Consider the following 15,897-nt stretch of genomic DNA (forward strand, 5'->3'; position numbering starts at 1 on the left):
TGATATATGGTTGTTGTACTTGATGCTAAAAGTCAGTGGTATTGAACCAGGAAGAGGTGGTGAGGTTTTATCAGAATTTCAGGGGGTACATTCTCAAACTACAACCTCTACTTCCCAAACCTCAGCTAACCTTTGACAGTATGGACTATCTATAATATCATTTTCTTTATCTATCTACTTATGTATTTACCGAGAAAAGAGCATTAATGTAACAGTGGGAACACTCTGATGGATGACTTATGCCATGATTATGGGAAACAACTAAAACTGATTAATTTTCCATGAATACAGAGTTTTTAAATTCTTAAGAGAATTATGGTTTACCAAGTACACCTCAATCCCCTTTCATCAAGAAAACAAAAACAGACTAGACTGCTTTGGAGATAATTCTCCAAATAGCTTCCATGTGCTTCTCCACTTGGTACATTGCAAAACTTCTTTTGACTTCTAAAGCCTAAGTAAAATTTTACAGTCTCTTTATGAATCCTGTAAGATAAGGAAATGGGAAACACATTCTAACTATGCTAAGTTCCAGTCTCCTAAGAAAGGAGTCTTGAGTAGTAGTTAATAGTTGAAGGGATCACTTGAACCCTTTAAGAGAGCAGAGTCAAGCCAGAATCTCTCCTGGGTAAGTCTCACATACTGGGAAACCAAACAATTGCGACACAGTATCTAGTTTTAAACACTGATCTACCTCATTGACTTCCCTAGGGCATGGAACACACAGAATTACAGCTTGCTTTGGACAAAGTTTGTTGAATCTTATGTACCTATATAATAGCCATTTGATTCCCTTCATTGATGGTCTCCAGGCGTTAGAAGAATGTCGAAGACAAATGGGAGAATGTTATTTGATTCAACTCACCTATTCGAAACTCAAGGACATCAAATTGACAGTCTTGGTGACTTTCTAGGTAAAAATCCTCAAAACGGATGTAAATGGATGAATTTCCCTGATTTGGATTGCTGAGAGTCCATTCACAGTTTAGGTTTCTTGAGTAATTACTGATTCCATTGTAGCCAGGAGAAGTAAAGTTTCCTCCAGGGGCATTTGTAAGGGACCCACCACACACTAAGAAAATAAAAGGCAACAGAGAAAGTAGAAGAAAGATTCATGCCATAACAGAAAATACAAACCACCCAGGAACGGTAACCAGAGTAACAGCAACATTACTGCTTTGATTTGTTTTTCTAGATGTATTCATGGTTGTGGTTAAAGAACTAGCTCGTGCATGCAAATTATAGAAATTCTGTGGGGTTTTAAAAGAAACATGCTAAAATAAACAGCTTCTTGATTTCCCAGTTTTAGGAGGCTGGGGTTTGGCTCTGTATTAATACTTCCAAATTTATTATTCATTAATATTTAATTTAGAGGAATATCCAAATAAAATGGTGGTAGATCCCAGTGGCTTCTGATTAGCAATTCTCCACTTGATCCAAGAATTTAGTTTGATCAAACAGATAATATAACATTGGAGTGCCAATAAATCTGCCCCTTCTAATAAGGGAACGAATGCTTCTTGTACCAATAAAATAACTTACAAGGTTTTTAAAAAAATATTCACCTCCACTCCTCCTAATATTTAAAACCCTTAGATAATAGTACCACTCCAGAAAGTAAGGAGGATATTTATAATTAGAGGGCACATTTTGCTTAATTTTGAAATACCTTATATCAAATGCAAACTCCGCATTCATTTCCACTGGAAATATGTATGAGGATATTTCAAAAAGTCCAAGGAAAAATAGGATTAAATGATAATAAAATCTTTTCATGAACTTTTTGAAGTACCCTTATATAGGGATGGATGACAATAAAATGTGTTCTGCCCCAATAAAATTAATTGCTCTCTGAAATGAAGTTACCCTCTAAGAGGTAGATGGTCTCTTTCAGCACAAAAGAGTTAGCCAGGGACTGCAGAACTGGCAACCAACTCTAATTACGTTAACATTACGTGGCATTGTGCTAGAAGCTCATCTAACAGCATTTTTCTAAAAAGTTTTAAGTTCTCAATAGCAGCTTTCTTTCTAAAATCAGAAAGCTTTTTTTCTGTCGGGAGTGGGTTTTCTATCTGCTTATGTATGTCTGTCTTATGCTGAAGATCCTAGGTGTGTCTTTGGTCACTAAAGAGAAAATGGATGGCTCTGTTGCTGTTGGCAGTAGCTGTGGGGTATCTGTAGTGCATCTGATTAAAATGAAGTGCATTTACGACACCCTCCTTTACCTGCATCTTCATCAGATGTGTAGGTGGCAATGAAGCCTCCATACTGCCTGGATCCATCAGTGAAAAAAATGACTTTCATTGTGTTTCCTGAAGATTTTATCTCATTGCTTACATTCACACTACTACACAGTTTCTCTAGCTGGGGTGAGTTACTTCTAATGCCATTGAACACCTGTCAGAAAAAATGATTTGAAGAATATAATAACTCAAATATTTTAAAATACCTTGAAAAGTAATTTAAAATATCAATCTCAATATAAATATAAATATAATAGTTCTTTCCTAATTACTTATAGAATGAAAGCTTCAATTTTCCTACTCATCCAACTTTTAAAAAATGGATTAGAATATTGTTGACTCCAAAATATTAATCAATAACTCTAGCTGTTCGCATAGTTATAAAGATTGGCAAACTATTATTCCACTGCTGTACAAAACCAAGTGAATATTTTAGCATGCCAGGTTTTCACAGTTCAGAAAAGATCCAAAAGAAATAACTAAAGAATAATTCATTGACTGAACGATTGATATTCCTGTCTTTAAAAAGGGGTTGAATGGTTCACAATAAGAAGTAATAACTCAAACTACAACACTAAAAGCTATGGAGAAGGAGAATGTACTCCATAATGAAAGATGTAGTTTTTATTGCTTGCTATAATTGACCATTAAATTTAGTTCTTTGGGGACTTCTGGTTTACAGTGTCTTCCGGTTCACAGGACCAGACGAAGAGTTTGCTATCATTTATGAGCAGACAAAATGCTAGACTCTGCTAATCATCCACTCAGACTATCTAATCCAATCAGCACAACACCCTTTCAGGCATAGAACAGTCTTCCTGTTTTCCAGATTAATACACTAGAATTCAGAAAGATTATACAATTTGCTGAAATTCAAAGAACTAGTGACAATAGATCTGGAATTCAAATCATCCCTGATTCCAAACCACAAAGCAATGCATAACGAAACAAAAGATGAAAAATATTTCAATAATACTGAAAACAGGAATGGGCAACACATTGCCAGAATCAAAGGGGATTACAACCAACTATAAGGCTAATGGGATATATGTGAAACATGACCATGGCCTTTGTCCCTGCCTCTGTGTCTGCCCCTGTCCTAGAATCACAATGACTAAAAATCATCCATATATCACATGGACTTCTGCTTTTAGAAGCAAACAGAGTGCTATTTCCATTCTTGTCTTCTAATCCCTCTTGTACTCAGAAACGACAACTCCCAGAGAACAACTGTGTAGGAAGCAGGCACATGAGAGTCAGGACAGGCTACAAAGCCTGCTGTGAGCAGGAACAAAATCAGACATGGGTCTCACGGTAGTACCCACTCAGTAGTGTAACTTTCCATTCTCTCCATTTGGACAGAGAGTAAGATAGGCAGCTGAGTTTGGAGGAATTTTAGGCTATGTGCAACTGGATAGAGTATTAAGCCAGAAACAGTGCACTTAAAGCTGCCCCCACTCTACCTGCACATCTTAGAAAAAATTTCTTTCCTTTTTCAGGGCAGGTTTTCAAGTAAACAGTGTGGGCAAAGTGTGATCCACATAACTTTGTTTGGAGCAGAGCAAAGAGTAAACAAAACAAATGGTGAACATATAAAAAATACATTGGGCTGGAACCATGGCTCACTCGGGAGAGTGCGGCCCTGTAGCATCGAGGCCGCAGGTTCAGATCCTTTATAGGGATGACCGGTGTGCTCACTGGTTGAGCGTGGTGCAGACAACACCATGCCGAGGGTTACGATCCCCTTACCGGTCAGGGAAAAAAAAAAAAAAAAAAAAAAAAAACATTTCAAAGAAAAGGAGTGTGGACATCATACTAAAGATACAGAAAATAAATTAATTCTGAAAGTGATTCCTTGTTGGAGTTTTAAACCCTCCCCCCAACTAAGAGAAAAGACCTGTGGATATGACATTTGTAGATTTCCCTAACTAAAGACTCAAGTCACCTCTCCCCAACCACCCCAGTTACCTCCCATGAAGCCCACAAGTTGACAGCCCCAGTCATGCATAGAGAGCTTCCAATCAGCCTTTTTAATACTCATTCCTAAATATAAATGAACAGCCAAGGGTCATCAGACATTTAGGGAAACGTCTAATGTAAAAGGCAGAGACCAATACAAGTAAGTAGGAGACAGCAATTTAAAGGAAATTGACCCCCCAAAAGAAATATAAAACTTCAAAATTATGATTAACATACAGTATTCATATATATATGAATATATTGAATATATATAATATTCGAATATATATTCAAAGAATGAGGGAAAATGAGGATGATTTCAGGTATACAGGTTCTCAAAAAAGTGTATCACCCATGCCCATTTCTTTAGGGCGTTACACAGCATATGCCTCACCAAAAAGAGGAAATTAACCAAGAAAGGGAAATGCACAGTATCATGAAGCCAGCTATTCAGCCCAGGAGAGGGATGAAGGGACTTGAAATTCGATGGTGAAGGGAAATCCCAAAATGACAGCTGGCATGAGGCCTGCGGCTGATGGGCAAAGGCTCAAGGAGGGATATAAATGGAACTGAGGAAAATAAATGGAACCGATAGGTGTGTTTTATTACATAAGGTGGAGATGTACACCTGGGGTAGAAAGGGTGTGGTAATCAGTGCATAGAAAACCAAGAATATGTAAAAAGGACACAAGTTATTGGAAAAACAAAGCCAAATGTTACAATAGTTGTAGTACACTCCTTGGCTTAGTTATGAATGGTGTTTACATAATCACAGTAATGTAAACACTGAACGACAATTTGAACAAAAGCTGTGACATATATACATATATTTTTATTTAAGGAAGAAATTGGGGGAGTATGTAAACTGTGGACATCCTCTATGCATTTGTGCTGGTGAAAAGCTAAATCCTCATCTTCTATAGTAGGATGGAAACGGAAAATGTCTAGGACCAAAAAATCAAGGAGCAGCAGAATAGGAATGTTATTTAGAAATAATGGAATAAATACCACCAGAAAAGTAGCTAAAACAGTGCAAAGTAGATGCCTTTGGCAACTATGATTAAGGGATGGGGAGATGACACGTAAGGCCTGATTTGGAATTAGTGGTTGCTGTTGTAAATTTTATTTTATCATTTGAGTTCTAAAACTATGACTGTTCATATTATTTTCCAGTAGGACGTGTAAATATTCTGTTGGTAAAACTCCTAATAATCATCACAGTCAATATGACTTAAACTATGGAAAAAATTTCAAAAGAAAAAAACAACTGTTAGTATATAAAATCAAAATTTTAGTAATAGGTGTATAGAATTCTAAATATTCTTATATTTTTTATTTTCTGAACTCTTCAAATATTGTTCAATAAGCAACCATTATTTTATAAAAGAAAAACAGATTAAAATTAGTATTCAAGTGAATAGATATCATATGATTATAAGTACATAAAATTATGCATTGCCAAGAAAAGATAATAAAATGCATCAAAATATAATATGGTGGAAGTGGTTAATTTTTTTTTCTACGTCATCTTTGTTTCTATATACATACAATCAGTAATAGGAAAAAAATGTTCCTTTAAAATAAACAACCTTAGTCCAAGAGTTCCTGGTTCTCAAATAACAGAAAACACAAGAAATAAAATTTTCACTAAAGAAAAAAAAAAAAGAAAAAGAAAACACACCGTGTTCCATATTTCCAATACGTGATAAAAGACAAAACTTCAGTCCTTTCGATATTAGAACTCAAGAACAAAATTTGAAAGTTGAATAAGATCATTTTAGGACAATACAAAATGGTAAATCATACACAAAGATGTTTCATATTTTTGAAATTCCCTACCCTGTTGGAGACAAACTAGAAACAAAAGAAGCTTGTTTTAAAAAAGGATAATGATAGTACTTCTACTATTCATGCATTGAACGGATCATTATCTCTGTCATGTGCAGGCACTGGGGATTCGAATTTGGCAGAGAGTGAAACCAAGTGCTCACCCTCAGGGGGTCCACGTTCCAGTGTGGGGAGCAGACAATAAACAGACGAATGGATAAATATAACTTGTGTCGTCCGGCATGAAGTGCTGTGAAAGCAACCCATGCAGGGGTCTATTTCACACAGGGTACCTAAGCAAGACCTCCTGGATCAAAATTTATTTGAGCAAGGAATCAAAATTCACTTCCCCAGGGAAGTGAGGGTGTGAACCGGGCAGCCATCTGGGGAGGAACATTCTAGATAGGACCAATGGTAAATGAGAGGAACAGAAAAGAGGCCAGGGAGGCTGGATGCTAGTGAGCAGAGAGGAGGGGAGCATGAGATGAGACATATGGGTAAAGAGGGAGTAGGGCCAGGTGGGTCACTGGAAAAATTGGGGATTTTCCTCTGAGTATGATTAGAGGCTTTTCAACAGGAGTGACATGATTCACTTTAGTTTTAAAACCATCATGCTGGCTGCTGTGTTGAGACTGTAGGGGGATGCAGGAAAGTAGAGAGATTGGGTGGAAGTTATGAAAAGAATCCAAGAGAGTGGTGATGGTGATAGCAGTGGATATCATGAGAATTAGTCAGAATCTGGGTATTGTTTAAAGACACAGCCATTGGGACTTGCTTATGGATGCCGTATGGTGTGTGAGTGAAAGGACTCCAAAATAGACATCCAGATTTTTGACCCGAGCAACCAGAAGTTTGGAATTGTTATTTACTGAGATAACAAAGACTGCAGAAGAAGGAAGTTGGGTGGGGAGATGTACTGATATTAATCTAGCAAATCTATCTATACACACACATATATGTTCATACGTGTACATGTATGCATACGTGTGTATACGTATAGCACTTCATGATTTACCAAGACTCGTGTATTTGTTATTCACACGGAACTTATTTGCTTTCTTTTGCTAAGGGGAGCTGAGAATGCAGAGGGCACATCCCAAACCATTTGAGGTCAGCAACGGCCAGGGGGCGGGGCAGGCAGCCCTGGTCTCCCACCAGCTGTCCCTCAATGCAGAGAACAGTGATTATGAAGGACCACCCACTTGCTTAACACTTTTGGTCGTGGCTTGTGCTGTGACTCTGATCCCATTCAGCTATGTCCTGCCTCAGGCTTAGCTTTTCACTGCCTACCCAGCTTTGTCATATGTAATGATCATTTGCTCTTAAAATGTATCCCATCAATGACACGGATGGATGTAGTGACAGCCAATAGTCCCTTAAAACAGCTTTTACAATGATTTTTTGGAAGTTTATCATGATTTCGTTCTATCTAAAACACTTAGAATTTTCTGAGATATAGTTGCATAGGCAGCAATATTCCTGATCGAATTTTCTGACTATGATTCATGGGTTAATTTGCTCCTTAAACAATGGAATATAATATCCCTGAATGCATAGAACACTTACTGTCACATGCTCATTGTCACAGGATGGATGAGCTTCCAGCCTCAGGTTGTTAAAAGTTAGGGTGACCTGCCTTCCATCCTGCACGGTGATTCTCCACTCGCAGATCCGGCCATGAGGATTTGGGTTTGGGTAGTTGGGAGAAGAAAATGTTCCTGTAGGGCCCTGCAGATCCCCACCACACTCTGAAGGGGAGGACGAAAGCCAAGAAAACATCCAGTCAAATCAAAATGACTCCTTCTATAAGAAATGCTCTCAAAATTGAAGTATTTTTTAATGATCCCTCTGGACAAAATTATTGTCATTATTTATCACTAAATGTATGTGAGGTCTTTTAGAGAACATCTGTATTCACTTATCTCTAATATTTAATATTAATATCATTGTATTAATTGAATGATAGTCCACTGACATCATTTTAATTGCCATCCTGCCTCCCAAAATATGAGAGCAATACATGTAGTGAACTTAAGCATCAGGGAAATAAGAAAGCTAAGGTAATTGTCCAGTGTTTTCAGACAAGACGTTTATTTCATCTGAGTTTGTCAGGGTATTTGGGAATACAATCCTGAGTTAATACAGACTAATGGACTGGCTTTCTTAAAATGGGCATTTCAGTGTAACTCTCGTCCCCTTATTACATTTCTCATGATACTCATTACTTTCCTCTGTAGTACTTTTTAAGTTTTTCGTTTGTGGGTCTGGCTATTTAAATAATTTCATTTATGGGTATGACTATTTGATTGTCTGTCTTTCCATGAAACTGTGAGGTCCAAGAACAAGGGGATATTTTGTTTTGTTTTTCAAACTACCATAACGCCAGTGCCTAGCATAGTGTCTACACAATGTAGGTGCTCAATAATATTTTTTTAATAATAAATCAATGAACTCACCTTCCATGCTAGATTCAAACCGCAGTCTGAATCCCAAGGCAGTAAGAGAGTCATCTGTGACAAACCTGACCAAAGCAACATTGCTAGAAGTGTCTATGCTGTCAGGAAGGGTATTTCCACAGTATCTGCCCAAGAAATTTCCTGTGAGAGTCAAAGAATTAAGTATGTATATGTCCAGGGGACTGGTTTCTTTTAACGTCTACTCCAAGGTGTGCTGCATGTACAAAGAAAATAATAAAAGCCAAGACTCTGTCCAGGAAGAAATGGTAACCTTGTCAAGAAAAACAGAAAAACATGGATAAAAATAAACATATTCAAATATACGAAGAAGTATAAAAAAATTCAACCAATTAAGGGAAGGGTAACTCAGGACAATGAGAAAGACCTGCTCATTTGGTTAAAGAAATTATCTGAGACAATAGACAAGTGTCTGTCTCATATTATTTCCAGGAGACATACATTATCCTTTCGTCTCCTTATAGGATGCCCCTCATATAATTGCATATGGCCCTGGGAGGTCTCAGCAGGAAAAGGATGCCCTCCCAGTACAGTGCCCTCTCAGTGTGGTCTCCAGGATAAGCTATACACTGACACCTGGGGTGCTGGGCCTCCACCGTTAATCGGCAGACTCGAGGGGGCGAATTGCCAGTGCAACCCAGAGCTGATTGATCTGCACTTCTCTGTGGGTGTAGACATACTTTTGCCTTTCTTGGAAGTGAAGAAACTTCAGAAGCTAAATGAGTACAGGTGAAAAGAAACACTCTGAAAGAGAGCAGACATATTTTACTGACCAGAGGTATGGTTTTCCCAGATCTCCACAAAGTCTTTTTCACACCCAGAGGAATTCTGAAGGTTAAAATCTTCAAAATGGATGGTGAGATAGTGTCCTGAGAGACCTTGGAGATGCCACTCGCAGAATAAATTGTCTCTATAGGGATGTGTTGGATGTCCAATGCTTTCAATGACACCGCTTTGTCCTGTTACTGTTCCACCACACTGGGCTGCAAAAAAAAGAGTAATATTCTATTACAGATTTTTTTTTTTTCTGATTTCACCAGCACATTTGAAAACTTCTAAGTGCCAAGTGAAGATGAGTTGAAATTTTAAAAATTCTGAAAATGACTGAATGTATTTTTTACAAACAAATTAGGAAAAAAATATGAATTTTTCAAGTTTACTGAAAATAGTGTTTTAAAATAAAAATCAAAGGAGAAATTAAAATTGATAAATGACTGGTTTTAAACATTGACACTTGTTACTTATTTCTAGAATTTAAATAATTCTTAAAGTTAGGCAGATAAAAAGACTTCTTTTTTATAAGTTGTGTGTTTTTTCCCTAAAGTTTTAATGTATTCATTCTACCACTACTTTCCTAATTCATATAAAAAAAATATTGTTACCTATAAAATACTTGGCCTTGAATCCAATGTGAGTGGGGCTGTTGTCAGACCGGAATCTCAAATACATAACTTCTCCTGAGGACAACTGACTGCTGGGCAAAGATATCCCACAAAATTTGGAAAGTATTGGTGCATTTGAATCAACTCCATTCCGCAACTCGAGGTAATCGGAAGTACAGCTAAAGTGGGAAAAAATTTGTTAAATTTATAAGGCCAATTGCTTTGACTTCATAATGATGACTGCACTAACTATTTTCCAGGAGATTATTAAATCATCATTTATGTATCAATAAGACACTATGACAGAGTCAGTTTAAGCTGTGTGTCATTTTAAAATGCTGTATAATATTGTCCTAATGATAATACACTTTCTCATTACAGGTTTCACATGTACTGCACTGAGGACTATTTACTTGCCTTCCATATTCTGTATTAGTTTTACAAATACAAAAGTAATTTTCAGATTAACCCCCGTGAATTTCAAAAACACAAGTATTTTGTTTCGCATGATGAGTTCATACATTTCACAAGACAAAGATGAGCTCTCTCTTGGCAGCTCTGAGACTAGAACTAATAGACAGTCTCAGTTGGAATTTTCTGTGTCCATAAAAGAGAACAAGTATTTACCTAATGTTTCTTGAGAAAGTCAAATTAGCCAATTAATGCTCAGTGTGTGGAAGAATAATATTGTATCCAGTGCCTAAAAATGGCAGGTAAAACTCTTGTATCTAAGTTTTGTACCACACATGTTAAATAAAAAAGAAAAATACAGTTGGTTTCTGATAGTCTATATAGTTTTCCTTTGTCTTCAACACAGTAAGATTTACTCTCTGATTTGTAATCCTTCAAAATTCTTACTAAATAGGCTAGGAAACTGTACTGTAGAAATGGTGCTTTAGTCCTGTTTCTGACATGGGTGACTCCAGTGCCCCATCACAAATATTTCCATTTGTTAAACAGATATTTTATCATTTATGACAGTGAATATGAGGCTGGGCAAACAGATACCTATCTACCAGTGACACTATATTTTTCCTGTAAGAGGAAGAACGGATAACATAAATCTCAAACAGCCTCCCTCGGTGTCTCTTGGAAGACACGTCTAGGGTCACCAGGGACAGCATCTGTGTACATAATCTGCTCAGCTGCCAGGCGATGTTTCAGGCTTGAGGCATTCAGCATTTTCTCTTGTCCCTAGATTTCCTATACAGTATGTGCTGCTGAGAAATAAAGGAATAGATTGTTCTGAGACATTACAGCTAAAAAAATATTAACTTGGGGAGGAGAAAAATTAAAATGCAAGTGACCTACTTGGGTGTTGCTTCAATATTGAATTGATCTTCAAACTGCAGCCTTATGAGCTTTCCTGGAGGAGCCGCTATGATCCAGATGCAATCAGTGTGCTGGGGGTAATTGTCAGGGTAGTTGGGGGAGGTCACGTATCCAGCAGAATCTGCATCATGGATGTAGATATTGCCCCCGCAGGCTGTCAGGAAACACAATTAAATCAGTCTGCTGTCTTGTTAAGTGGACATGGTCCACTGCCACCATCATTTTTCAAAGTCAATTTATCTGTATTTCCAGTTTCAATTTCCTTTCATCTGGAATTATCCTCATTTTCTTTTTAAGCAAATAAATTCTGAATTTGTTATCAAGGGAGCTACCAGGTGTGTTACTTTCTAATTTGCCAAACCATTTATTCTCATTGGAAATTTCATTTTCTTAAAGCCAACAAAATGAATTTGGCAGGTGGTACAGGCAGCAGACATCACAGAAGCAAGAATATATATTCACCACCTAACCGAGCACATACGGACACCAGTGGTTATAACTTCCCGCTGATAGTCCGGTTCAGACCAGTGATGCAGAGCTATGATTTTGAGTCGTTTAACAGACTAAGCAGATATATAGGTGTACAAGTCTGTGGGCATTTGCTCATTACATTTTATCAGGATTTAGATACATTTGGAGAGAGAGAGAGAAATCAACGGCATGAGAGGTTATTAACCATTTTTTTTCGAGAAGATAAAGGAGCTTTCTATACTTTTTAAAAATACCAAAGTATTATATAAAAGTACTCTTCTTTTATAAAAAAATATTCTTTGGCAATTTCAGCAGACAAACCAGGCAAGAGTAAATGTACTTAAAAAGCCAATAACATTCACTTGTCCAATGATTTAGCCGAACAAATATTTGATCTGCTAAACTCCAGCAACATATATTTCTGCTATCACTTAGCCACCGGTGATCACAACCTAACTTTTGTCATTACCTAGAACTCCCCCATCTCTGAAACTCTAAATTGCAGATCATTTTGATGGACTTTTACTCCCTTGGGCCATGGCTTTCCTTCAGACTCCCCTTGTAAAATCCCAACTTCATGGTTGTGTTCAATTCAAGCCATTCACAGAAATTGATACCTCTGCAAATACATGTTCTCCAATCTCAGCACCGCCAAGCAATTCGTCCATTACTTTTCATACAAACTACAACAGTCATTTGAAACTTAACTATATTCCCTAAACCCTTTATTTTCCCCATTCTCTCCTGATCTCAGCACACTATACTGAGATCTACTTTAGGAAGAAAACAGAAGAAATCAGATAAGTATCCCCTCAATTCGTCACCCCTTATTTGTTACCATTCTTAATAAATCCATCTACATCTCTACCTTCATTTTTTTCCCTTTTAACCCTGTACATATATTATCTTCCTGTTTCTTCCTGTATCTCAAGTTCCCATTCCATTCTGTCTCCTTAGAATCTTGCTCTATTTAACGTCCCTCCTCCTGTGCTTTTGATCTCTCTCCTCTCTCACTCTCTCTCTCTCTCCTCTCTCTCTCCCTCTCTCTCTCTCTCCCTCTCTCTCCTCTCTCCTCTCTCTCTCCTCTCTCTCTCTCCCTCTCTCTCTCCTCTCTCTCTCTCTTTCTCTCCTCTCTCTCTCTCTCTCTGCACCACCCCCCTTCATTCTTCAACCCTATCAAAGCACTCTTGTTCAGGTCCCCAATCATCTCACAGTTGTACCCACAGATCTTTTTTAATTCTTTTGTTATATCCCTAGCATTTAACATGGTTGATCACATCTTCCTTCATGACATTTTTGTCTCTCGGCCTCTTACACACTGAGGTCTTCTCCCCAGGAGTCGCTCAGTGGGCCTTTCACCTCCTCGCTCTAGATAATTCCTTGACTAATGTCATGCATCCCCATGACTTAAGTTGCCACCAGTCTGTTGATGATTCCCACATTTATAGATTCACTCCAGACCCTGTTCTGACCCCCAAACTCGTGTTCCAGCAGCCTCCTGGACATCTCCAGTGGATGTAATTCAGAGATTTCAAACTGAACACATCTCAAACTGACATTACTGTTGGGCCAGTGGGATCAGGAGGACCGGAAAGCCGCAACAAAGTAGCGATGGAGCCTCCATCTTGTTAACTCCACCCCTGCTCTCTCCCCCCTCCCTCCCCGGAAGGCGAAACCAGAAACTGAACCCTGCCCAATTCCTTACCGTATATGGGCAAAAACCCACCAACAGCCCTCCCCCTACAAATACCTGCTTGTACCTACCCTGGACGTGACTTCCCCGGCCTCACTCCCTTGGTGGCCGTGGACCCTCACCTGAGAGCACTTCCATTAAAGCCTGCCTGAACCCTTTGCCTGGCTCCTTTTGTTACTTACCACCACCAATTTGAACTGGACAATTATCATCTGCTCATCATCCAGAATCCCATCCACGAGTGAACAACAGTGTCACCTCCCCCAATGGACGCTCCCTATCCACCTTCACTACCTTATTTTTCTCTGTAATACTTTTTACCATATGAAATACTATATACTTTCTTATTTATTATCTGTATTTTAACACTAAAATTAGGCTGCACGAGGGCATGGATTTTATTTGGTTATGCTCTAATCCCAGGACCTAGTGCAATGTCACATGAAAGTTCTTAATAAATGTTTGTGGGATGAACAAATCCACCCAGCCAGAAACCTAAGAGTTACCCATGGCCTCCCAAACCTCCTCTACCCTCTCACATCTAACTGACCTCCAAATCCACTCAATTCCATATTTGTAACATCTTTCAATATGCCCTCTCTTCTACCTTCTTACTGCCTTTGCCTTAGTTCAGGACCTATTTTTTTCCTGAATTACTCTTTCATCTGGTCTCTCTCTCCTTAGTCTCCCCCACTCCCCCAATATGTTTCCAATGTTGCAGCCCCATTGATATTTCTAATCTGATTGTGTTATTCATGCTTTGGATAAACTTTCAGTGGCTCCCCATTACCATTTGGTTAACATCTTAACTCCCTATGGTAGTATCCATGCTCCTTGGAATGATGATTCCTGTCTACTTCAATACCACTAGGTGTACCTCCTTTGGACTCTATTCTCCAGCAGTAGTGAATTCTTTCAAATCCTCGAATATGCCTTATCTCATATCATAGAGACTTCACATGTTGTCATAGCTTTCTTTACTAATTGGCATGTCTCTATTCATCTATTTCTTCTAGGAATCTTCTCTGATCTCTTGGACAAGGCGAGGTGTTTCTCCCATGTGTTTACCTAGCTCCTATGCATCCTTCTATCTAGCACTTATTATACTATGTTCTAATCACGCCTTTCCTTGCCTGTCTCCTCTACTGTGCTGTGAACTCCTTGACAGAACTTGGTGATTTGCACAGCATAAAGCACTTTGTAAATTTCTGATTAATTAAGTAATGAGCCAATTAACCAGATGAGAATCAAAGGCATCTAGTACAGGATCACAGAAATCTCAGTCAACCATAGTGAAGTACTGTCTCTGGAGAAAGATGACATAAAACTAGGTAAACTTGACATCAAAAGATGTTCACACCAAAACATGTTAAAGGCCGACAAGTGGGAGTGTCCTGCAAGTAGATATGGTGGAAAGACAGCCAGACAGATAGGGGAGTAGAAGTCTGGCTGTGGTTAAGGAAAATGGTTGAATAAGTAATTATGGAGAAACAAACAAGAATGATCCTACTGTTTGGGGCTGTCCGATAGGAGGTTTTGAAATCAAAGACCTTTAAGTCTAATACTAAGGGCAGCCATAAGCATGAAGAAACATGGAGAGAAGAATAGCCATGACCATGCTTGCATAAATAGTGGGTCCCCAAAGAAACAGAAAAGGCACAATATTGTCAAAGAAACCCATAGTGTTTCTGCATCACCATTAAATGTTGACTTTACAAATATATTATCAAGACTGAGTCTATCATGAATAAAAATGGAAAAGTAGAGTTCTATAGGGTGGGCTAGAGTCTATTTGCAAATCCCAAGGTCCTGTTACTCTGGTAGTTCTTCAGTACTAGGTGAAAATCTGCCCATGCACACCTCAGCATGAAGCTTACCGTGGAAATGGGGAGGAACAAGAAGTTCCCGACCCACAAAGTGATGATGCTGGTGTGCACAGAGCTGCGGGAAAGCTCCCTTACGCGCCAGAGCCATGTGCACTGGGAAGCAGCAGAAGCACATTTCCTGTAGACTTTGACCCTATTCAAGCTATTAGATGATTTTTCTGTCACTTGGTGGAGACTTTTATTTCTTCTTCATTTCCCAAATTAAGAAATAATGCTGACATTTTAAAATCTCATATTTGGGAGAATGTGCATTACTGCTGTTTGTACAAGATGAACATTGATATATGATTTTATTGAGATTAGTGTGTATTTTGAAATATATTCAGGAATCTGCGATTAAGGTCATAGGATCATTCTGCAATCCATATTATCTAATTTTGGGGTGGGAGAACAGGCAAAGATTTATTATTCTATTGCTCTCCACTGACACTACTCCCTTTTTTAAAGCTATGCCTATTTATTTTTCAATTAAACATTATTAAAAAGTAAATGTTACAAAAATTAAATCATTACAGTAGAATTAAGTATAATTATAATCAAGTGTGATTAAGTAAACGTAATTCAGTTAAAGATCACTGATTAATATATAATTAAATCAGTAATGATAGAATCAGAGGATTATGTGTTCAT

General features: G+C 38.1%; 1 protein-coding gene across 1 annotated transcript in view; it reads right to left on the reverse strand.

Annotated features, from left to right (window-relative positions):
• CUBN (cubilin) overlaps positions 1-15,897 on the reverse strand; it is a 253,314-nt gene that overhangs the window by 68,388 nt on the left and 169,029 nt on the right. The window contains exons 44-50 of the mRNA XM_063099467.1: positions 11,197-11,371; positions 9,886-10,064; positions 9,277-9,486; positions 8,486-8,626; positions 7,596-7,777; positions 2,226-2,397; positions 866-1,072 (exon numbers count right to left, since the gene is read on the reverse strand). Coding sequence (XP_062955537.1) covers positions 866-1,072; positions 2,226-2,397; positions 7,596-7,777; positions 8,486-8,626; positions 9,277-9,486; positions 9,886-10,064; positions 11,197-11,371 — 1,266 coding nt within the window. The remainder of the gene's footprint in view (positions 1-865; positions 1,073-2,225; positions 2,398-7,595; positions 7,778-8,485; positions 8,627-9,276; positions 9,487-9,885; positions 10,065-11,196; positions 11,372-15,897) is intronic.

This window comes from Cynocephalus volans, chromosome 6, assembly GCF_027409185.1.
Source record: "Cynocephalus volans isolate mCynVol1 chromosome 6, mCynVol1.pri, whole genome shotgun sequence".
In the NCBI taxonomy this organism is placed as follows: domain Eukaryota; kingdom Metazoa; phylum Chordata; class Mammalia; order Dermoptera; family Cynocephalidae; genus Cynocephalus; species Cynocephalus volans.